A 19631-nucleotide genomic window follows, 5' to 3' on the forward strand; every position below is an offset into this window, starting at 1 on the left:
ACTGCTAAGGAGAATTATAACATTAGTGAGAGTGGGGCGGATTGAAGGGTTGGGGTGCAGGTTTGTTTGGGTGCAAATTGCTCTTGTACTCAGAACAGATAGGATACATTAGATGTTCCTAATTTAGTGTGTCAAAATAGGACACCTTGTTAGAAGTGTCACATAAACAGTAGACGCTCTGGAGCATTGACCATTATGGAGCAGGTTTTGGAAAGGGAATAAAAGTGGCAAAGAGAAGAGTTGATCAAAAGATATTAAATAACAAACTTTGGATTGAGGCCTGAATGTAAAAAATGATACTACTGTGTTCAACCCAGACAGGCTTAATTAAATAGCTGTTGTGCACAAATGAGTGGAAACCCCAGGGAAGAGGAACTGTTCACACAAGGGAGCCCTGGAACGTTGGGAAAAGGTGGATTGCACATGCTCCAAACCTGAAAAGACGGGGTTTCAGTTACAGGCACCACACAAACTGCTTTTACACAAAATATTTATGCCAGGGTTTTGCTAGGTGCAGGAGATGTTTCTGACTGAAATCTTTGTCCTGACCGGACCTATGGCTGCCCCTAACTCATAGGGCATTATTGAAAATTAGACAGTATGCTGGAAGAAGTTTTTAAGAGATGGTGAAAGGAGTTAATCAACCATTTATCAAGCACCTCTTTGGAATCTGGTACCATGTTATATATGGTGAAGAATTAAAAATACACATAGCACCCCCTCCATGATCTCAAATTTACTACCTAATTGGTAAATTGAAACCAACTCAGGTTAGAACAACACCAAGAAGTTATTAAATATTGACCTGAGGCTAAGGGCATGTGTAGTACTTTGAGGGTTAGGAGAGGAAGAATTCATTATGGGCTGAAGAAATTTGATTCTGGGGAATCTGAAGACAGGATTGAACAGATTGGAATCAGCCCTTACTTTTTTCAGGGCAAGAGGCTGGGAGTGAGGGAAAGAGATATGAGGCAGCTGCTTTGTGTGGCTCCTTGAGGTTCCAGCAGGCATCTCAGGCCAATGCAGAACCAAGCACACGTGGACATAAATGTTCCGATGACGGGTCCATAAAGGTGTCTGGGACTTTTGGGGATTGCAGTTGCCTTCTTTAAGTACAAAGCAGGGATTTTCAGGGCATGAGGTTATAATTCAATATTCATCTCTCAACTGTAAAGAGTGTCATTCTCTTCTTAAGGATCCAAAGCTTGAACAGCACAGAAAAGCGTTTTAAAATTGACATGTTATGCAGCACTGCCATCTGCTGGAATTAGCAAGAACACTTCCCAGGAGTAGGGGATCTTCAATTATTCAACTCCCCAAGGCCTACCTTAGCACAAACATTAAAGTTTGTTATTGTTTCCTTCTCTTCCAACTCCCCCTTGCTCGTTACCCATCCCACATTTATCCTGTTCCTCTTGCAAGTATAAATACGGGGATAAAGATGCTGTGTTGCAGTTTTCAGCTTTTGGTTACCTATATCAGTTCTGTAACATAGAGTATCAAAGTTAATATGAATGATGATTTTGACTGGCTTGACTAGGGATAGCCATTGGTAAAACATAAGGTAAAAAAAATTTGGAGTCCTCTGACTTTCTCAGGAACCCAGATTGTCAGCCTTTCATTCTTGTTCCCACTGTGACCCTTACTAATGTGTTAATTTATTTGATGTGAGCTGATAAAGGAGTTAAAGTGTGAGACACAGAATCTCAAAGTTATACCAGAAGCCAAATGTTAGAAAATGTTGAAACCAAATGATATAGAAGAATGGATTCCATGTCAATTTGAAAACATCAAATATCGGATTATACTATACAGCAAATATGACAAAGTTAGTGATTAAATTTACTTTAAATGTGTAGTGCATGTGAAATTATGTGGGGATTCTATTTATTTATAACTGAAATTGCTTTCAAAGGAGAGTGGATCATGTTAAAATGAAAGTTCTTATGTAGAACTAAGCAACTCAGTGAATTTGGTTATGCATAGTTGGGTTTGTGACAGTATGAGGATAAGAGTTAGAACTGAATTGCTCTGTTTAAGAAAAATGGAAGAACGGTTTTGAACGGAGAAGAGACACAGGGAAAGAGGCAAAACTCAGAATTACAGAAAGAGGCAGGCAATAAATGGTTGGGGATCTTTCCTTCTTTTCTTCTTTCTTTGCTCCCTCCATTCCTCTTTTTTGTTTCCTTTCTGTGTCCCCTCTCCCAATATCCCTCCCTCTCACTTCTCTCCCTTTTTCTTTCTGAAAAACAGAGATTACCTAATATTAACTTTAAAGTTGTAGATTCTTCTGTCTCCTGAGATCTTCTCAATAAAGGGTTTTTATATGGAAATGAGCTGTAAGTGATTTTAGTTTTGGTGTTTGTTTCGGTTTTTATATTTGTTGTTGTTTGTTTGCTTTGGTGAGATTTGCTGGAGTTGATGTGGAATGGAAAGGAAAAGCATGTGAAGAGAGATGAAGTTACTCTTGAACCAAATTAATATTTAATAGAATTAGGGACTCGCAGCCACATTCCAAAGTCCATGGCCTGGAGGCTCAAGGCAAACTCAGGGGATGTTAAAGCGCAGTTGACCCTAGCCCTAGTTGTTACATGTGTTCCAGCGCCCTCCACCCCTCCCCATCCCCGCCCCGTCCCCTCCCCATTCCCTCCCCTCCCCTTCCCTTTCCTTTTTAAATTGACAAATAAAAATTGTATATATTTATCATGTACAACATGATGTTTTAAAATATGTATACATTGTGGAATGGCCAAATCAAACTATCTCCTTGCCTTCTTATTTTGCTCTCCACACTGGGTGAGGGTCTGATGCTGGCTGGTGTGTGCACAAGGGATATATCCCTCCTTCCAAGGACAAAGGACTGGGTACGTGTTCTGGCTTCTAATTGTTTACTGGTTCTTCAGTCTTTCAAAATACGTGGCTTCCTTTTTTTGAGGAATTTATTCCAAATCTTTGAATTCCAAAATCCAATTCTGGAAACAAACCCTCGCTTAGATGGAGTCCATCAGTTTCTTAGGTCATTCTCCCTGGGGTTTCAGAACAGCTTTTAATCCCAGCATCAAGAGGCAGCTGATGTGCACAACTAGTTCCCTTTCCTAGTTCCTTCCAGGGAATTTCGGAGTTCTGTGTACAATAGTGTCTGGTGACCTATGATTGTAGAATGTGTGGGATTGGTGTGATCCTCTAGAATCTCTCTCCTCTGGTCTGTAAAGATTTGGTCCTATCTTCCCATATCCTTCATTCCAAATTTTAAGACTATTTAGAAAGTATTATATAGTAGTTAAGTGCTAGATTCTAGAACCAGACACCCAGAGTTTGAATCCTTTTCCTACCTCTTATTAGGTATGCGACCTTGGGCTTGCTTAATGTGTCTAAATCCTAATTACTCATGTGCAAAATAAAAGAATAAAAATGCCTATTTTAGGGGGGTTTGTAAGGATTTTACAAGATTACTACATGCCCTGCACAGAGAACAGCACCCAGCAGATATTGTGTACTATGTAAGAGTTAGCCATGATTATCATTGCATCACCGAAGTCAAAAACTGTGTTCTATGTTAAGTGTTCAATCCAAGTGGCCTCAATCTATGCTTGGCCTTCAGAGTTTGTTGTCTGTGAGGCACCTGTGTGCTCCCATTGAGGCATGGCTTTCCCAAAGCTTATTCATGTCACCTTCATTATTTCTTTAGTTACTCAGCTAGGTGCCATCAGGAAAGGAGGTATTGAGAAATCCAGTTCATCACTTACAGAGGAACCCCTCAGTTCAGACAGTTTTGGGAATATATACATGGCATTTCTAGCACATTTCTAGTAATTAGATGCTGTTTTATTCCTCACTTAAAGTGAAATACAAAATGTTTAATGAACAAATTAAACTTAGTAAATATGAAGTTTCCGAAGAAGGGGGTAGTTGTGGTTGGGGTGGGATCCAGTGTGTGTGGCTTGATCTCAGGAAAAGAGAAAGCTAAAGAAGAAGAAACCACATCCCAGTGAGGCAGGGAACTTTGGCTCAGAAGAGAAGTAGAGAGGAATGCGGAGGCTGGTGTCCTGGGAGAAAAGGGGATGTATAAGCAGAAAGAGAGGGGATGTATGAGCAGAAAGCTAAGTGATAAACTTGTTTTAAATTAAATATACTCTTGCTATGTTGTTCTGATTGGAGAGAAAGAGGAACAAAGTCAGTTTTGTGAGAAGGGGCTATCCCAATCTGTGATGGTATGTTTTATAATGTTATTTTCTGATCTATTTAATATAGACTTTATCTATTGATTTTCTGCTATGTTGTTAGGATTTAATTAACTGAATTTAAAGAACTCTTCTCATCCCACAACTCAATTTTTACTTAATTTATTTGTTTTATGTTATAATAACATTTAATTCTTACTCCATCAAACCTTAACTGTATCTTTTGAGTCTCTATTCTTCTGCTATGGTTTGAATGTTTTTGTCTCCTCCAAATTTATAGATTGCAAGCTTAATCTCCAATGCAACAGTATTGAGAGGTGAGGCCTAAGGAGAGATGTTCCTGAGGGCTCTGCCCACATGACTAGACTAATGCTCTTATCAAAAGGGCTTGCAAGAGTGGGTTCTTGCTCTCTTCTGCTCTTCTGCCATGTGAGGAACAGAGTTCCTCCCTTCCAGAGGATGCAGCATTCAAGGTGACATCTTGGAAGCAGAGACCAGGCCCTCACCAGACACCAAACCTGCCAGCTCCTTGATCTTGAACTTCCAGTCTCCAGAACTATGAGAAATAAATTTCTGCTTGTTAAAATTACTCAGTCTCAGGTATTCTATTATAGCAGCACAACAGAAACTAAGACAATTTCCCTTACCTCTCTTCCCCATTCTCTTTTCCAAATCAAATATTATAACATTGGAAAGATTTATTTATTATTAATTTATTATTTATTTATTTATTTATTAGACAGAGTCTCACTCTGTCGCCCAGGTTGGAGGAGTGCAATGATGTGATCCTGGCTCGCTGCAACCTCTGCCTCTTGGGTTCAAGTGATCCATGTGCCTCAGCCTCCCAAGTAGCTGGGATTACAGGTATGTGCCACCATGCCTAGCTAATTTTTGTAATTTTAGTAGAGATGGGGTTTTGCCATGTCGGCCAGACTGGTCTCGAACTCCTGACCTCAAGCAACCTGTCTGCCTTAGCCTCACAAAGTGCTGGGATTACAGGCATGCGTCACCACATCCAGCCATGTTTTGTTCTTTAATCATAATTACTGATCCAGAAAGTTGAAGAACAATAAATGACATTTATATTATGTACACATTATTTACCTACCGCCAATTAGAGTCCTCTTAATTAAATTTCTTTCACTAGATGTGTCAGTTTGATCCAAGATGCGATGTTGAACATGCAAGAAATGTATTCGAGGAAACACCTCCGAGAAAAAATGGGAAGAGAGCAGACAGAGGCTGGGAGAGCCATCCGAATGTGATGCAGGTCTGACCCCATATGTAGGAGAGATAGAAGGAATAAAAGTTGGGTAAAAACATCTTAGATTACAGTATTGTTTTAAGGAACATTTGGCAAGGCTGGTGGGGAGTCCTTGAGTTTAAATTGCTCATCAGAGGAGTACTGCATCTCTCAGGAGAGGACATGATTTAGTATCCTTGCCACACAGGGAAGCATGGCCTCAGTGTAAATGTAGTGATAGATTTCAATGTGTAGAGATGGGACCTTCAGACAATTATAATCCCTGTAGCTAGAGATCTGAGAGGTGCTTCTCATTGCTACCACATTAGGGTTACAATGTTATTACACTTAAACTACTCAAAGGAGACTGTTCTAATTGTCAAGGCCAAATGGATTTTCATTTCTTATAATTCACCAATTATATAAAAACATGCTACATTGTTTTATAGTTCTGTCATGTTCCTTAATCTCAGTAATGAACATATTCCATAAAAGGACTATCCTTGGGCCTGCCTGTGTTGTAGGTGATGTCATATAAGCATAGTCACATCATGGCCAGATAAACTCTGTCAGCTGAGGTTTAGCCTCCAACAAGTGATTACCGGTAGAAACTGTAAAATGGGCATGAGTGCTACTGAACCAGCAGCCAGGAGAAAGAAATTATGGTCCACAAATTAGTTGTGAAACCTTAAGTTATATCACCAGTCCTGGTCTCAATTTTCAGATCAATAAAGTTGGTTGGAGTAGGGATTTTCTCAAGGTCCTCCTGATTTTAAAGTTCTGTGTTGTCTACAAGGTTGTTCCTGAACTGAAGAAATCTGCATCGTTGACTCAATCTAGAAAGGAATAGTGACAGCTTATATTGCTTTTGAAACTCTGGCTGATAGCATGTGATCAACTGGTAAGACTATTTCTGCACTCAGAGAGGACAGCAAATATCTTTAAGAGCTCCATGACTGGGAAGCCAGTTTTTCTGCCAGCTGATTTATCATTTGTTGAAAGGGCTTTTCTCAGCTTTTGTGAGTCAGGGAGCGTACTTTTAGTGCTGAATGAAATAGTTTCCAAGAGCACCTTCAAGATTTGGAGAGGCGGCATTTCTTTTCCGGAAGGGTCAAATTACCCTGAAGAGGAATCACAGCCACTTTTCTGGGCATATTTATGAGTTTGTCTAATAGGCAAGAAAATAACTTGCGCCTGGCATCATAGGATTCTTATCAGGCTTGACAGGATGAGTTCATCTAACTAAGTAGGATTTGGACCCATTTCAGAGACTTTGAGTCAGTTGGTGAGGGCAGCTTTCAGAGGTAGGTGCAGACAATATACAATTCAACTCAGGCAGCTTTTATTAGAGTATTATATACCAAGTATATGATGAGGAGTCCAAATGCAAACTGGATATTCAAGGAACTTAGGATTTCCTGGGTTAAGCCTATTAGCCTAATTAATTTTATTCCATTTACACTTACTTTTCACATGTAGATCAGTAGCTCCCAAACTTTGCTGCACAAGTTCCAACTGGGAAATCTAAAAATCATGATGCCTGGACTGCACCCCATGCCAATTAAGTCATTCTCTATGGGGCGTGACCCAGACATCCATGTTTTGTTTTAACTTTTTAGGTGATTCCAACATGTAGCCAAGTTTGAGGAACAATGTTGTAGACCTTAACTACTCAAAATGTAATTAGAACAGCCACAGCATCTTCACCTGGGAGCTTGTTTAAAGTGCAGAAATCTCAGGCCCCTTCTGTGTATGAACACAGTCCTGATTTATAAAAACAAGTTAACTGATGAAGCAAATAATCTTTTCTATGATTAACTGTCTGAGTAACCCCCTAATGTGAGTTTTTTGAATTATGTGGCAAGTGATAGAAGTTATGTACTTTCAGGTGGGAGAAATGGCCCGCTTTGCTAGAATATCCTAAAATATTTGAAAGGGACAAATGTGTCTACTGATAGGTCAGGACTTCAGTGCTGACTTTCTGAAATTCTTGAGTAAAGATCATTCCCTTCCTTGTTATTCCTTAATAGATCAAACAAAATAATAATAATAAAAAAACAGAATTAAGTAAAACAAAAGATTTTTAAAAATTAACACATGAGATACACTGCAGTATATATGTATGTCTGATTACGTATAGAAAAAAGATCTGGAAGGATACATATCAAATTATAAGTTATAAGTTTACCTTGAGGGTGTGGAACTGTGGTAGGGTGAGGGGACTGCTCTCATTTTTAAATTCACATACTTTTGTAATTTTTTTGAAATTTACAATAAGAATTCATTATTTTCATAACAAACCATAATAGAAATTTTAAAGATGATAAAAAAACAAAAAGTAAAACACACACACACACATAATAATTTTAAGAGTTACATTGGAGGAATGGAGAATTAAATCACATGGTACTTTTCCACTAATACTGTGATGGTACATAATTGTGTAGTCTGTAATCAAAGAAACTACATTAGAGAAGCCACATTAAGTAACATCCACATTAAAAAGTCCCCTGGGATAAGAGCCCTCAAGCAGCGACCCCTCAAAGTGGATATTAAAACTGAAAGCAGCGCTTAACTCTTCCTGGAGTATCTACATGAAAAAAACAACACTGAAAATTTCACATTAAAAAAAAAGCTTCACAGAAGTCACTCTGAAATGCTAAAATAGCCAAAGGCCAGAAATTGAGGGTATAAAAACTCTATTCAGAACAGATTCAAAACTAGTACACTGAAACCTTGGTAATCTATGGGTGTAGGTTAGGGACATCTTCTTTTTCCATTTGTTTATCAGTTCTCCCAATTTCCCAATGGCTGCTTTATAGCTCAATAATTTTAACCTAAAAATATTGTAATTTTAGTTGGAAGGAATAAAATTAATTGCATCTAGATTCATTGCAGATTTTAGTAAAAAAAAAAAAAGAACAATTTGAGACTCACTATTTTCCATTATTCATTTTTTTCCACATAATTATTTCTAGCTACTTAATAAACATTTGGGGATTGAATCCCTGAAGTTACATATTTAAAATTTGAGGAAATCCTTTTTCTCCTCTTCTGGTTTTTTCATTTTATTGAAGTCACTAGAGATGACAAACTTTTTTATTATAAACTTTTTTCCAACAAAAAAGATTTTTTAGGCGACTATTAGATTTATAGCTAAATATCCTCATCAAAGTCAAAACATCTGTAACTAAAAAGTGCTGTCTTTTGCAAGCTACACAATTAAAAGCTTAACTATTAATAATGTAATTTTGTACTCCTGGAAGAGTATTCCTGATCTAGGTATCAAAGGTTTACGTAGGAATATATTTACTACATAACATGAGAAATTTAAAGAGCAGAGATAAAAAGCACAGATCTAATGCCCATACCATTTTTAAAAGTTACAATAGCTAGAATATTGCTATTTCTCAATGGATTATAGTATTTTAATTAAAAAGAAAAAAAGAAAACCGCACAAGATTCATCATAATGCATATAAAGTATTTAGCACAATGCTTGGTACACAATAATTATTCAATAAATATTAGCTCTATAATAAACAATGGATTAAAACAATAAAAAAAACAGAACCCATAATGGAGGGAAAAATTTAGAGCTAATTTCCTAGAGTATGTATTTAAATGGAAAGTCGGAGCTCACAGAGAGCAGTAAGGAATTCTGCATTTTCTGGATCTATCTTTTGTGCCTTCTCATAGTACTCAGCAGCTTGCCTCTTTTCTCCTTCCAGCTTGTAAACAAACCCTAGGGCACTTAAACTCTGCACATCTAAAGCATTGTAACAAAGTCTCTTGGTAGCCAATTTCTTCAGAGCACTTGTCAGTTTGGTGCGAAGGGGCGATCTGTCTTTGACCTTTAAGGCTTCTAAATAATGATGGATGGCAGTATTTTCTGATTTACGGTGAAATTCCTGAAAGCGGCCATAGTGGTAATGGATCTGATGTTTGTGATCATTGGTTATGTTCTCCAGACGAAGAGCTTTCCGGAAAATGTCCTCAGCATTGCTATACTTGCCTCCTTCAGCATACATGTTGGCCAGGTCTGTGTAGGCAAATGCAAACATAGAGTCTCGTTCCATGGCTGCTTTGAAATGAAATATAGCAGATGAAATCAGCTCATCAACCTTTAGTTTATCTTTTCCTTTAGGTCTGTTATGTGTGGCCTTCTTGATTTGGATCATTTGTGCCCTGTAGCAAAGTCCCATCTGGTGATGCAGGAAAGAAGAAGTTGGTGTCACCTCCAAGGCCTTTTTTAAAAGTTCGAGAGCTTTGTTCCAGGAATTTTTTCTCCTATAGAACTTGGCTGCATAACGAAGGATGTAAGGCTGGGATGATATTTGGTCCAGGATTTCTTCAATATACTCTTCTCCTTCAGCTTCTGCATGTACATCTTGAAGCTTCAGTGCCAGAAATACCTTAATGTAGCTGTTATCTGGGTTCAGGGTAACAGCCTTTCTCAAAGGCCCCAGAGAAAAGCTCTTTACAGACCCTTCTCTGTCAGAATCATCCAGCCGATACACTGTGATAGCATAGCCGATGTTAAATTCTGGATTGTCAGGTTCCACTTCCAGAGCCTTCTCAAAAGCCGCTTTAGCCTTTTGATAATACTTTCCTCCAAATTTCAAGAGTGCCCACCCCTTCTCACAGTCAGTCTCAGGACACTCCAACTTGTAGTTAGAAGGACTGGACAATTTCTTGCAGACGTTCCCTATCTTACCTGTATACTTCTGAGCTTTTTCAAGCTGGTCCATGTGATAATACACCCAGGCATAGTTTCCCCAAGTGACCAGGCTTCGTACTTCTTCTTTGTCTGAGTGTTCTTGCTGGATTATTTCTTCTGCTTGTTCCAAGCACTCAAGGGCGTCTTTATTTTGGCCTTTTAGGTGTTTCACATAGGCCAATAGGTTATAAAGAACAAGTCTAGATTTTGTGGTAAGAAATTCAAGCTGTTGCCCAATTGTATCTTCCACCTCAAAGAGATCAATGTCTTCCTTAAGTAAATTCCATGTAAAATGACATTCTAACTCCAACAGAATGGCCTTCAAGGTGTCCTTAGGAATTTCACTGTCAAAGATAAAATACTTTTTAATTTTTGAAGAAATACAAGAAATAATTTTCTAAACCTTAAATATTGTTCTTTGCATAACAACTAATTTTATCCCTATTTGATCTTACAGTTAAAGCATTAGGTTCCCGTAACTTTATACTAGAGTTTCTTCTATGTACAGTCATGTCCTAGAAATATTTCATTTAAATTCTCACTATTTATTGCAAAAACAGTTCTGGAGAGATGACAGAGCTTTCTGTATTACATGTATCTATTTCCTTTTGGCAATCACTAAACCATTGAAAATTAGGAATAAATATATACATATTCAATAATTAATATGAAAATTCCATTTCTGTATTATGAGTACTGATCCTGACTAGGAAACCTGGTAAAATTGCTCCTTGGTAATTGTTCCTTTCTCTAGTGTAAATGTACCAAAAATATGGGCAAGACATGCCATGTCCTTACAGGCTGCTTAAATCCACAACAATACGGCTTTACTGGCCCCCTGCCTAAAACAAACACCTGTTTTGAAAGTCTCTACCAGCCCAGCCCAAGGAGGATGAGGAGGGCTGCTCAGGTATTATGGATATGGTTGTAAGATCTCAAAGGGACATTCAATCAGGTACTGACGTGGTTTGTCCAGGCTCTGGAATTTATGCACAACTGGACACCATGAGAATTTTTACTGTTTAAACTTTGTCTACTTAATTTTGTAACTTCGTCTTTGGGAAGCTGATAAGAGAGAAGCTATTGCATCAGAAGAGGTAACATGTATCTTTCGGTAATTCTGTTCTGCTAGGAAGAAGCAGTCTTTCATTGTCCTTGGGAGACAGTCCCCAATGGGGCTGAGCCCTTTTCTTCCCCATCCTGCATATATACGGTGCACGCCACCGTCTTTTTCTTTTTCTTTCTTTCTTTTTTTTTTTTTTGTTGTTGTTTTCAAGCCCCTTCCTGATAGCACTCTCCTTTCTTACAAATGTTATATGTGGCCAGGCGTTGTGGCTCACACCTGTAATCCCAGCACTTTGGGAGGCTGAGGAGGGCGGATCACGAGGTCAGGAATTTGAGACCAGCCTGGTCAACATGGTGAAACCCCCGTCTCTACTAAAGATACAAAAAATTAGCCAGGCGTGGTGGCACATGCCTGTAATCCCAGCTACACGGGAAGCTGAGGCAGGAGAATCGCTTGAAGCCAGGAGGCGGAGGTTGCAGTGAGCCGAGATGGAGCCATTACACTACAGCCTGGGTGACAGGGCGAGACTCCGTCTCAAAAATAAAGTTAGATGTGTGGGTGACACTTAAAACTTTTTTTTTAACTTATAATGGGAACAATTAACATTTATTGTGCAAGTATTATGTGCTAAGCAGTTAATTGATAGGATTTATTACTGTCCTTTTCCACAGTCCCAAGAGATGGACACCATTAATTTTTACAGATAAGGAACAGAGTTTGAGAAACTTTGGGGTCACTCAACTAGTAGGAGTTCAGTCAGGATTTAGAACAAGGGACTATCTGCTTTTAGAGCCCAAGACTTTAACATCTCATTCCTCATTAAATGCGGAAGGTTCACTAACCACGTGCAGGGCAGGGTGCTAGCCCCTGGGGATACAAAATGATTAAGAAAAGGACGCCATCATACTGAATCAGTAAAGGAGACAGATAAAGAAATCCTCATAAAACAGCGGATTGGGTGGGACGATAACAATCTGTGCTTGGTACAGAGGTGGCTCCCCGGAAGGGAAGAACTCAGACCCAGACATCAGAAAGGCAAACTGGCAGTGGCAGGCGAATGTGACGCCTGGAGGGCTGCGGCGAAACCGCGTATGCCACACCGAGGGAATGGCAGCTGGAAACAGAGGCACGCGACAGGCCTAAGGAGACCCGTGGCACGTAGCCTGCCCCCGGAACAGCGCCTGGGGGCCCTGCAGGCGCTGACCAGTTTCCCGGAAGCGACGGCCGCTGGCCCAGCACTGTCACCGTCGCCGCTGCCGAGAAGAGCCGTCGTCGGGTCGCGATGGGTAGACAGGCCTCCCGGGGGAGCGTCGCCCGGCACATGCCCTGACAGTCCCGACCGCAGACGCCAGGGATGGGGCAGGCTCCCGCGGAGCATCTCCTGTTCCTCCTCCCTGACCGGCCTCCTTAGGCGCTCGGGAGGGACCGGACTCCGGAGAAGCGTCCACTCGGCCACCCTCCCCTACAGGCCCGACTTCAGACGCCGCGCGCCGGGACAGAGCGCCCCGGGAGGGTCCCCAACGCAGATGCCCGGTTGCCAGGCGCGAGGGGCTCGGCCCCTGAAAAGGCTGCAGAACTGCGCTGGAAATGAATAAAAGAACCCTGGTTTGAAACAAAGGCCGACGCAGGGCTTGGGAGGAGAGGCAGAGGAAAACCCTTACCTCATGATGGCAGCGCTTTGCAGGCCGTCCGGGCGGCGCAGTCCCTCGCGCTCTCTGTCTCCTCAGCACCGGGGACCGCGGGAAGCCGCGCGGTGGGCGTGCGCGTGCGCATGCGCGTGGGCGCGCCAGGCCCGGGCAGCCCCGGGACTCGGCCGCGCGGCGTGTCTTTGTTAAAGGAGAGACCCCAGCCCCAGCAAGAACAGGAAACTGGAAATTGAATCAGATGCGGAGCGCTCAGAAACCGAAACTTAAGAAATGGAAACTTAACGTAAGCTTCAGAAACCGAAACTGAACAGAAGAGCTCAAGAGCCGCGTCCAGACGTTTGCGGAGTCCCGGGTCTTTCGGAGTTGAATTTGCAGCTGGGCTCCTGCACTTTGGTCTCGGCTTTTATCTGCCTCTGTGAGTACGCTGAGGTCGCATGCTGCCCGTTTAACTGTTTGTTTGTTTGAGATAGCGTCTGTGTCACCCAGTCGTGATCTCAAGCGATGCGCCTGCCTCTGCCCCCCAAGGTGCTGGGATTACAGGCGGAAACTGAAGTCCCTGCTTCCACTCCAGTCTTTTGATTCAACAAGCAACACTACAATGCTATACATCTATGCTGTTATTTCTGTTGGGTGTAAACTAGAGAAATTTGGAGCTAAAATCTATATACATTTTAAGTTTTGACGGATATTGCCAAATAGCTTTAAAAATCCACTCCTACCCACAATTGTAGGAGAGTATTTCTCTTCCATACCTTCACCAATGGTGCTTTGTGTAATAAGGACCCAATAAAGACGAGAGTGGTATTGGGGATCTAGGCAGAAAATGTCAAACACCCATACCTTAAACATTTTGTCCCCTCTGAATTCATTCAGCAAATATCGACAAACAACTGTAAGAGCCAGACTTTGTTCAAAGTGCTGTCAATATAACAAGAAAACAGACACGGGCCTTACCCTTATTGAGTTAATGTCTGTATTCAAAAACCTCAATATCCTGTCCATAATTCATCTTTTGCATTGATTTTGATTTTTTTTTTTTTTTTTTTGAGACAGGGTCTCACTCTGTCGCTCAGGTTGGAGTGCAGTGGTGAGATCACAGCTCACTGCAGCCTCAACCTTCAGGGCTCAAGCCATCCTCCCACCTCAGCCTCCTGAGTGGCTGGGACTATATGCGTGCGCCACTGTGTCAGGCTAATTAACTTATTTTTTGTAGAGGCAGGGTTTTGCCATGTTGCCCAGGCTGGTCTCCAACACCTGGGCTCAAATATTTTTCTAAACCTTAAATATTGTTCCGCCCAACTTGGCCTCCCAAAGTGCTGGGATTACAGGCATGAGCCACCATGCTTGGCCTGATTTTGAATTTTTAAAAACATATTGCATTGAAATATTGTCTACCTTGATCACTGAGCTTCTGGCACCCTACCCCCCAAGACTTAGTGCCTGAAGTGAGTGCATCATTTAAAGCAATCACTTCTAACAGTTGTACTGCCTTATACAGAAACTGCTGGTCACATGTGGCTATTAAGGACCTGATTTTTAATTTAATATAAATTTAAAAACATAATCAGTTTTAATAGAAAACTTACATTTGGAAAAACTTAGGTATACGAATCTGCTTTTGTTAAGTTGCAAATTTTATGAAATCTAAATACAGAGCAAGTATTTCCAATGATTATCCTCAGCAAACTAATGCAGGAACAGAAAACCAAACACTGCATGTTCTCACTTATAAGTGGGAGCTGAATGATGAGAACACATGGACACAGTGGGGAACAACACACACTGGGGCCTGTTGGAGTTGGGGGTGGTGGGAGGGAGAGCATCAGGAAGTATAGCTAAGTGATGCTGAGCTTAATACCTAGGTGATGGTGTGTCCGGAATTGGTTCCTTCCAGTAGGTTCTTGGTCTTGCTGACTTCAAGAATGAAGCTGCGGACCCTCGCGGTGAATGTTACAGTTCTTAAAGATGGCGTGTCCAGAGTTGTTCGTTCCTTTTGATGTTCAGATGTGTCTGGAGTTTCTTCCTTCTGGTGAGTTCGTGGTCTTGCTGACTTCAGGAGTGCAGCTGCAGACCTTCGCAGTGAGTGTTACAGGTCTTAAAGGTGACGTGTCCGGAGTTGTTCGTTCCTCCCGGTGGGTTCGTGGTCTTGCTGACTTCAGGAGTGAAGCCGTAGACTTTCGCGGTGAGTGTTACAGCTCATAAAGGCAGCACGGACCCAAAGAGTGAGCAGCAGCAAGATTTATTGCAAAGAGCGAAAGAACAAACCTTCTATGGCTTGAAAGGGGACCCAAGTGAGTTGCAGCTGCAGACTGGGGCAGCCTGCTTTTATTCCCTTATTTGGCCCCACCCACATCCTGCTGATTGGTCCGTTTTACAGAGAGCTGATTGGTCCACTTTACAAAGTGCTGATTGGTCCAGTTTGACAGAGTGCTGATTGGTGTGTTTACAAATCTTTAGCTAGACACAGAGTGCTGATTGGTGCATTTACAATCCTTTAGCTAGACAGAAAAGTTCTCTAAGTCCCCACCCGACCCAGAAGCCCAGCCAGCTTCACCTCTCAATTCCCTCTCTAAACAGGACACCCTAACTGATGATGAGAATTTGGCCAATGACCACTCTAGCTACTTTCTGCTGGATAGGGGTGAAGAAGGGGCCCTGCAGTTGTAGTGTCCTCCAGGGGGGAACTCTTTAGGCCAGTGGAAGGGCCAGTGGGGCAGTCCAGAGGTCCTGGGTAGAAGTTGTTAGTTGAACTCATTTGGGGTTCCATTTGTAAGACCATCTGTAACTTGAGGGCCTCAATTCTAGAGGAAACAAATTTGACAAGAAGGTTAAAAATACAGGGCCCAAAGGCAAATAACAGCAAGATGGCTGCCACAGGACCTAGAAAGGGGAGAAGCCATGTTGCCCAACTCCAGAGGTTGGTATAAGAGTTTGAAAGGCGTTATCTGATTTCAGAAGCCTTTTCCTGTAAACACCAGGCGGCATCTCGTGCTATCGCTGACTGGTTAGTGTAAAAACAACACTCGTCCCCTAAGAAGCTGCAGAGTCCTCCTTTCTTAGCAGTGAGGAGGTCTAGGCCTTGGCGGTTTTGGAGAGTCACTGCTGCCAGAGTCTGTTTGGGATTGTAGAGTAAGGATAGATTTTGTTATTTCATGCGAACTGTCTGAGAAATCCTTTGAGAGTGTGTGGTAGTAGGATAATGCATGTTACACTGTTAACTTTTAGCGAACTTTACGTTAGTTGAAAACCTTGTCAGTTTGGGATTTCTATTATTCTTTGCTATTAATAAGACCTCGTTCAGTCCATATTAACTTAGAATTGGTATAGATGGCTCCTTCCTGATTCTGTAAGTACTTTAAGGTTTGGCTGAGTGCAAACAGCTGGCACATTTGAGCAGACCAATTATTAGGCAATTTTCCTAACTCTGCTTCTATAAAAGTTTCCTTATTATTTACTGAATACCCATTTTTTTTTCCTTAATTGCCCAGGAGGAACCATCTATCCATCCTGTCCTGAAGGGAGTTCCTCCTAGATCTGGTCGGACCTTTGTATGGTAATTAGTTAAGATTTAGATCCCCTGTTAGGAAACCTGCTGGGTAAGGATTTTTGATAGGAAGGCTACTGGTTGTCAGTGGCTTCAGTGCTTTCAGGCTACGCCCTTGTTTACACTGACAGCAAGGTGGTATTGGAGTGTTATAGGGTTACTGAGAAGACCTTCAATTATCAATTATAGGTTTTAAATGTACCCTGGCTTTTAAAGGAATAGGGTACACTGTGTTTTCTTTACTACTTCTATCTCTCTTTCTCTTTGACTTTTTCTTTGTCTCTCTCTTCCTCTCTCTGTCTCTCTCTCTCTCTGACTTTCTGTCTCTTTCTCGCTTTCCTTTCTGCTGGTGTTTCCCTGCCTCTGCCAGCCGCTTATGCTGCTGTCCTCCCCTCTCCTTCGCCTTTTGAAGGCTTCGGCAGTGTAAGACTGCTACCTCCTTGGGTTTTTGCACTACGTGCAATAACTCCATGGTTTCCTTGTGGTATTTAATGAGGGTTCCCCCAGAGATTAGGAACTCCCTTTCTTTCCATATTGTAGCATGGGCATGTAGGATTAGATAAGCATAGTTGCTATCTGTATACACATTTATTGTTTTTCCCTTTCCCAGTTCTAAGGCTTGGGTAAGTGCCACTAGTTCTCCTAACTGGGTGCTGGTCCCTGGGGGAAGAGGCTTACTTTCAAGTATGGTTACATCACTAAATATGGCATAACCTGTCCTTTGTATCCCATTCTTCACAAATGAACTTCCATCAGTATATAGGTTAAGGTCAGGATTAGCTAAGGGGACTTCTAAGAGATCATCTCGGGCAGCATAAGTCTGGACTAATTTGTTGGCAGTCATGCTCAATTGGTTCCCCATCCTCTGGGAGAAAAGTGGCAGGGTTGAGGGCCACGCACATAGGTATTTGAAGCACTGGTCCCTCAAGGAGTAGCGCATGGTATCTAAGTAGGCGGTTGTCTGATAGCGATAAACTTCCTTTGGCACCTAGTATGCCATTTACATCATGAGTATCCAGACAGTGAGACCCTTTCCTTGTATTATTTTGATAGCCTCTGACACTAAGATGGCCACTGCCACAACTACCCTTAAACGGTGAGGCCAGCCTTTTGCTACTATATCAATTTCCTTACTTAGGTATGCCACTGGTTGTGGGGTTGTCCCACGAGTCTGAGTAAGGACCTTAGGAGCTATTTCTGCTGTCTCTGTGATGTTTAAAGAAAAGTTTCATCCTTTGAGAAGGCTTAAGGCTGGAGCTTGAGTTTGTTTCTTCCAATGCCCAGACTTCAGGGTTGATTCCCTTCTCAAGTAAGGGACAACAAATGGGTAACTTATTCCTCATATTCATGTAGATAATAGCTCCAGCTTTGGCTAATATATCCCTCCCTAATAAGGGTGTGGGACTTTCAGGCATAACAAGAAAGACATGTGAAAAGAGCAAAGTCTCCCAATTGCAACTGAGGAGGTGGGAGAAATACCTGGTTACAGGCTGTCCCAGGATTCCTTGGATGGTAATGGACCTTGAGGACAGCTGTCCAGGACAGGAGATTAACACTGAGAAAGCTGTACCAGTGTCCAGGAAGAAGTCAATTTCCTGCCCCTCAATGGTTATACATACCCGGGGCTCAATGAGAGTGATGACATGAGCTGGCGCTTGCCCCAGGCACCCTCAGTCCTGTTGTTGGATCATCTGGTTGGGGGTTTCTGTCCCAGAGAACCTTTGTCCTCTGGGGCAGTGTGCCTTCCAGTGATTGCTTTGGCATAGTGGACATGGGTGAGGGGGCAGCTTGTTTCTCATAGGATAATATTTTTTAAAGCGTCCTTGTAAACCACACTGATAACAAGCCCTACCGGGTGATTGGCCTGCTCCATTTTCTGTCCTCTCTGAACTACCAAGGTTTGTTTGTCTGAGGGCCATGACTAAGGCTGCGGCCTTTCTCTGATCTCGCTTTTCCTTTTCGGCCTGTTCCTCTTGGTCCCTATTATAGAACACCAAGGTTGCCAGGTTTAATAATGCCTCCAAATTTTGTTCAGGGCCCAGGGCTTGCTTTTGGAGCTTTCTCCTGATATCTGCAGCTGATTGGGTAATAAGCTTATATTTTAGAATCAGTTGACCCTCTAGTGATTCAGGTTGACAGGGGAGTATATTTTCTTAAGGCCTCCCGTAGCTGCTCGAGGAAGGCAGAAGGATTTTCTTCCTTTCCCTTAGTTATGGTGGACGTCATTGAATAATTCATGGGCTTTTTCCTAATTCTCCTTAGTCCTTCTAGAACACAAGTCAACAGATGTTTATGACTCCAGTCCCCATGATCTGAGTTGAGGTCCCAGTGGGGATCCATACTGGGGATGATGGCTTGCTGACCAGTAGGGAATTTGTCCCTTTCTTGGGCTGTCATTCTATCATTTACCTGACTAAGATACCAGGTATCTCCAAACTCTCAGGCTGCAACTAAAGCCACATTCTTTTCATTAAAGGCCAGGGTTTGATCTACCACTGGCATGACATCTCTCCAAGTGAGATAGAAGGTTTGCCCTAGACCCTGTAGGACATCTATGTACCTATCAGGATCATCTGAAAACTTCCCCAGGTCTGCCTTGATCTGCTTTAAATCAGAGAGGGAGCAGGGGACATATACTTGGGTTGGGCCAAATTCCTCTCCCCCTACAGCTTGAAGGGGACATAACCAATAGCCCGGGGGGTTTTGTGGTACTTTGGAGATTTCTTTGCTTATTTCCTTCTGGGCAGGGAAGATTAGAGGAGGCTTATCATTAATAGGAAGGGGAGCTATAGGGAGGCTAGGATATGGGGATAAGCTGAAAGGTCCTCCTGTGGGATGTAAATTGCAAGCTTTGCATAGTTGTGTATTTTCCTTCAATGAAAAGAAAGCTTGGACATAAGGTATTTCACTCCATTTGCCTTCCCTCTTGCAGAAAATGTCAAGCTGCAGGATAGTATTGTAATTTATACTTCCCTCAGGTGGCCATTTTTCCCCATCAGAGAGAGAATATTGGGGCCAGGCCATAGCACAGAAAAAAGTGAGCCACCTCTTTTTCAGGGTTTGCAGGTCAAATTGGTCCCAATGGCTTAGGATGCATTTCAAGGGTGAGCCTGTTGATGCCTGAGTGTTTTCCATCTGAAAGACAAAACCGCCCGTGGTTTTGGTTTGTTTGTTTCTTCCCCTGCCCAAGAACCCGCAACAGTCCCTGGACCCTGCTGATCAGAATAGTTGC

The 19631-nt window shown here is 42.0% G+C and overlaps 2 protein-coding genes across 4 annotated transcripts in view; one reads left to right on the forward strand and one right to left on the reverse strand.

The window, feature by feature from the left end:
- Positions 1-7652: 7652 nt before the first annotated feature.
- IFIT5 (interferon induced protein with tetratricopeptide repeats 5) lies at positions 7653-12963 on the reverse strand. Its single transcript, XM_032137208.2, has 2 exons — positions 12871-12963; positions 7653-10487 (listed from the first exon to the last, which is right to left on the reverse strand). Exons 1-2 carry the CDS (start codon positions 12873-12875, stop codon positions 9044-9046), a joined length of 1449 nt encoding a protein of 482 aa, XP_031993099.1. The 5' UTR covers positions 12876-12963; the 3' UTR covers positions 7653-9043.
- A 50-nt stretch (positions 12964-13013) lies between these two features.
- The window catches only part of LIPA (lipase A, lysosomal acid type), a 216059-nt gene continuing 209441 nt past the window's right edge, over positions 13014-19631 (forward strand). Inside the window, exons 1-2 of one of the 3 annotated variants that reach the window (XM_058436229.1) lie at positions 13014-13138; positions 14750-14884. The gene's annotated coding sequence lies outside the window, so the exon portion shown is untranslated. Of the gene's footprint in view, positions 13271-14749; positions 14885-19631 lie in introns of all 3 variants that reach the window. The other 2 variants (XM_058436227.1, XM_058436228.1) reach the window with 2 other exon arrangements.

This window comes from Hylobates moloch, unplaced genomic scaffold (genome assembly GCF_009828535.3).
Source record: "Hylobates moloch isolate HMO894 unplaced genomic scaffold, HMol_V3 SCAFFOLD_3, whole genome shotgun sequence".
NCBI lineage: Eukaryota > Metazoa > Chordata > Mammalia > Primates > Hylobatidae > Hylobates > Hylobates moloch.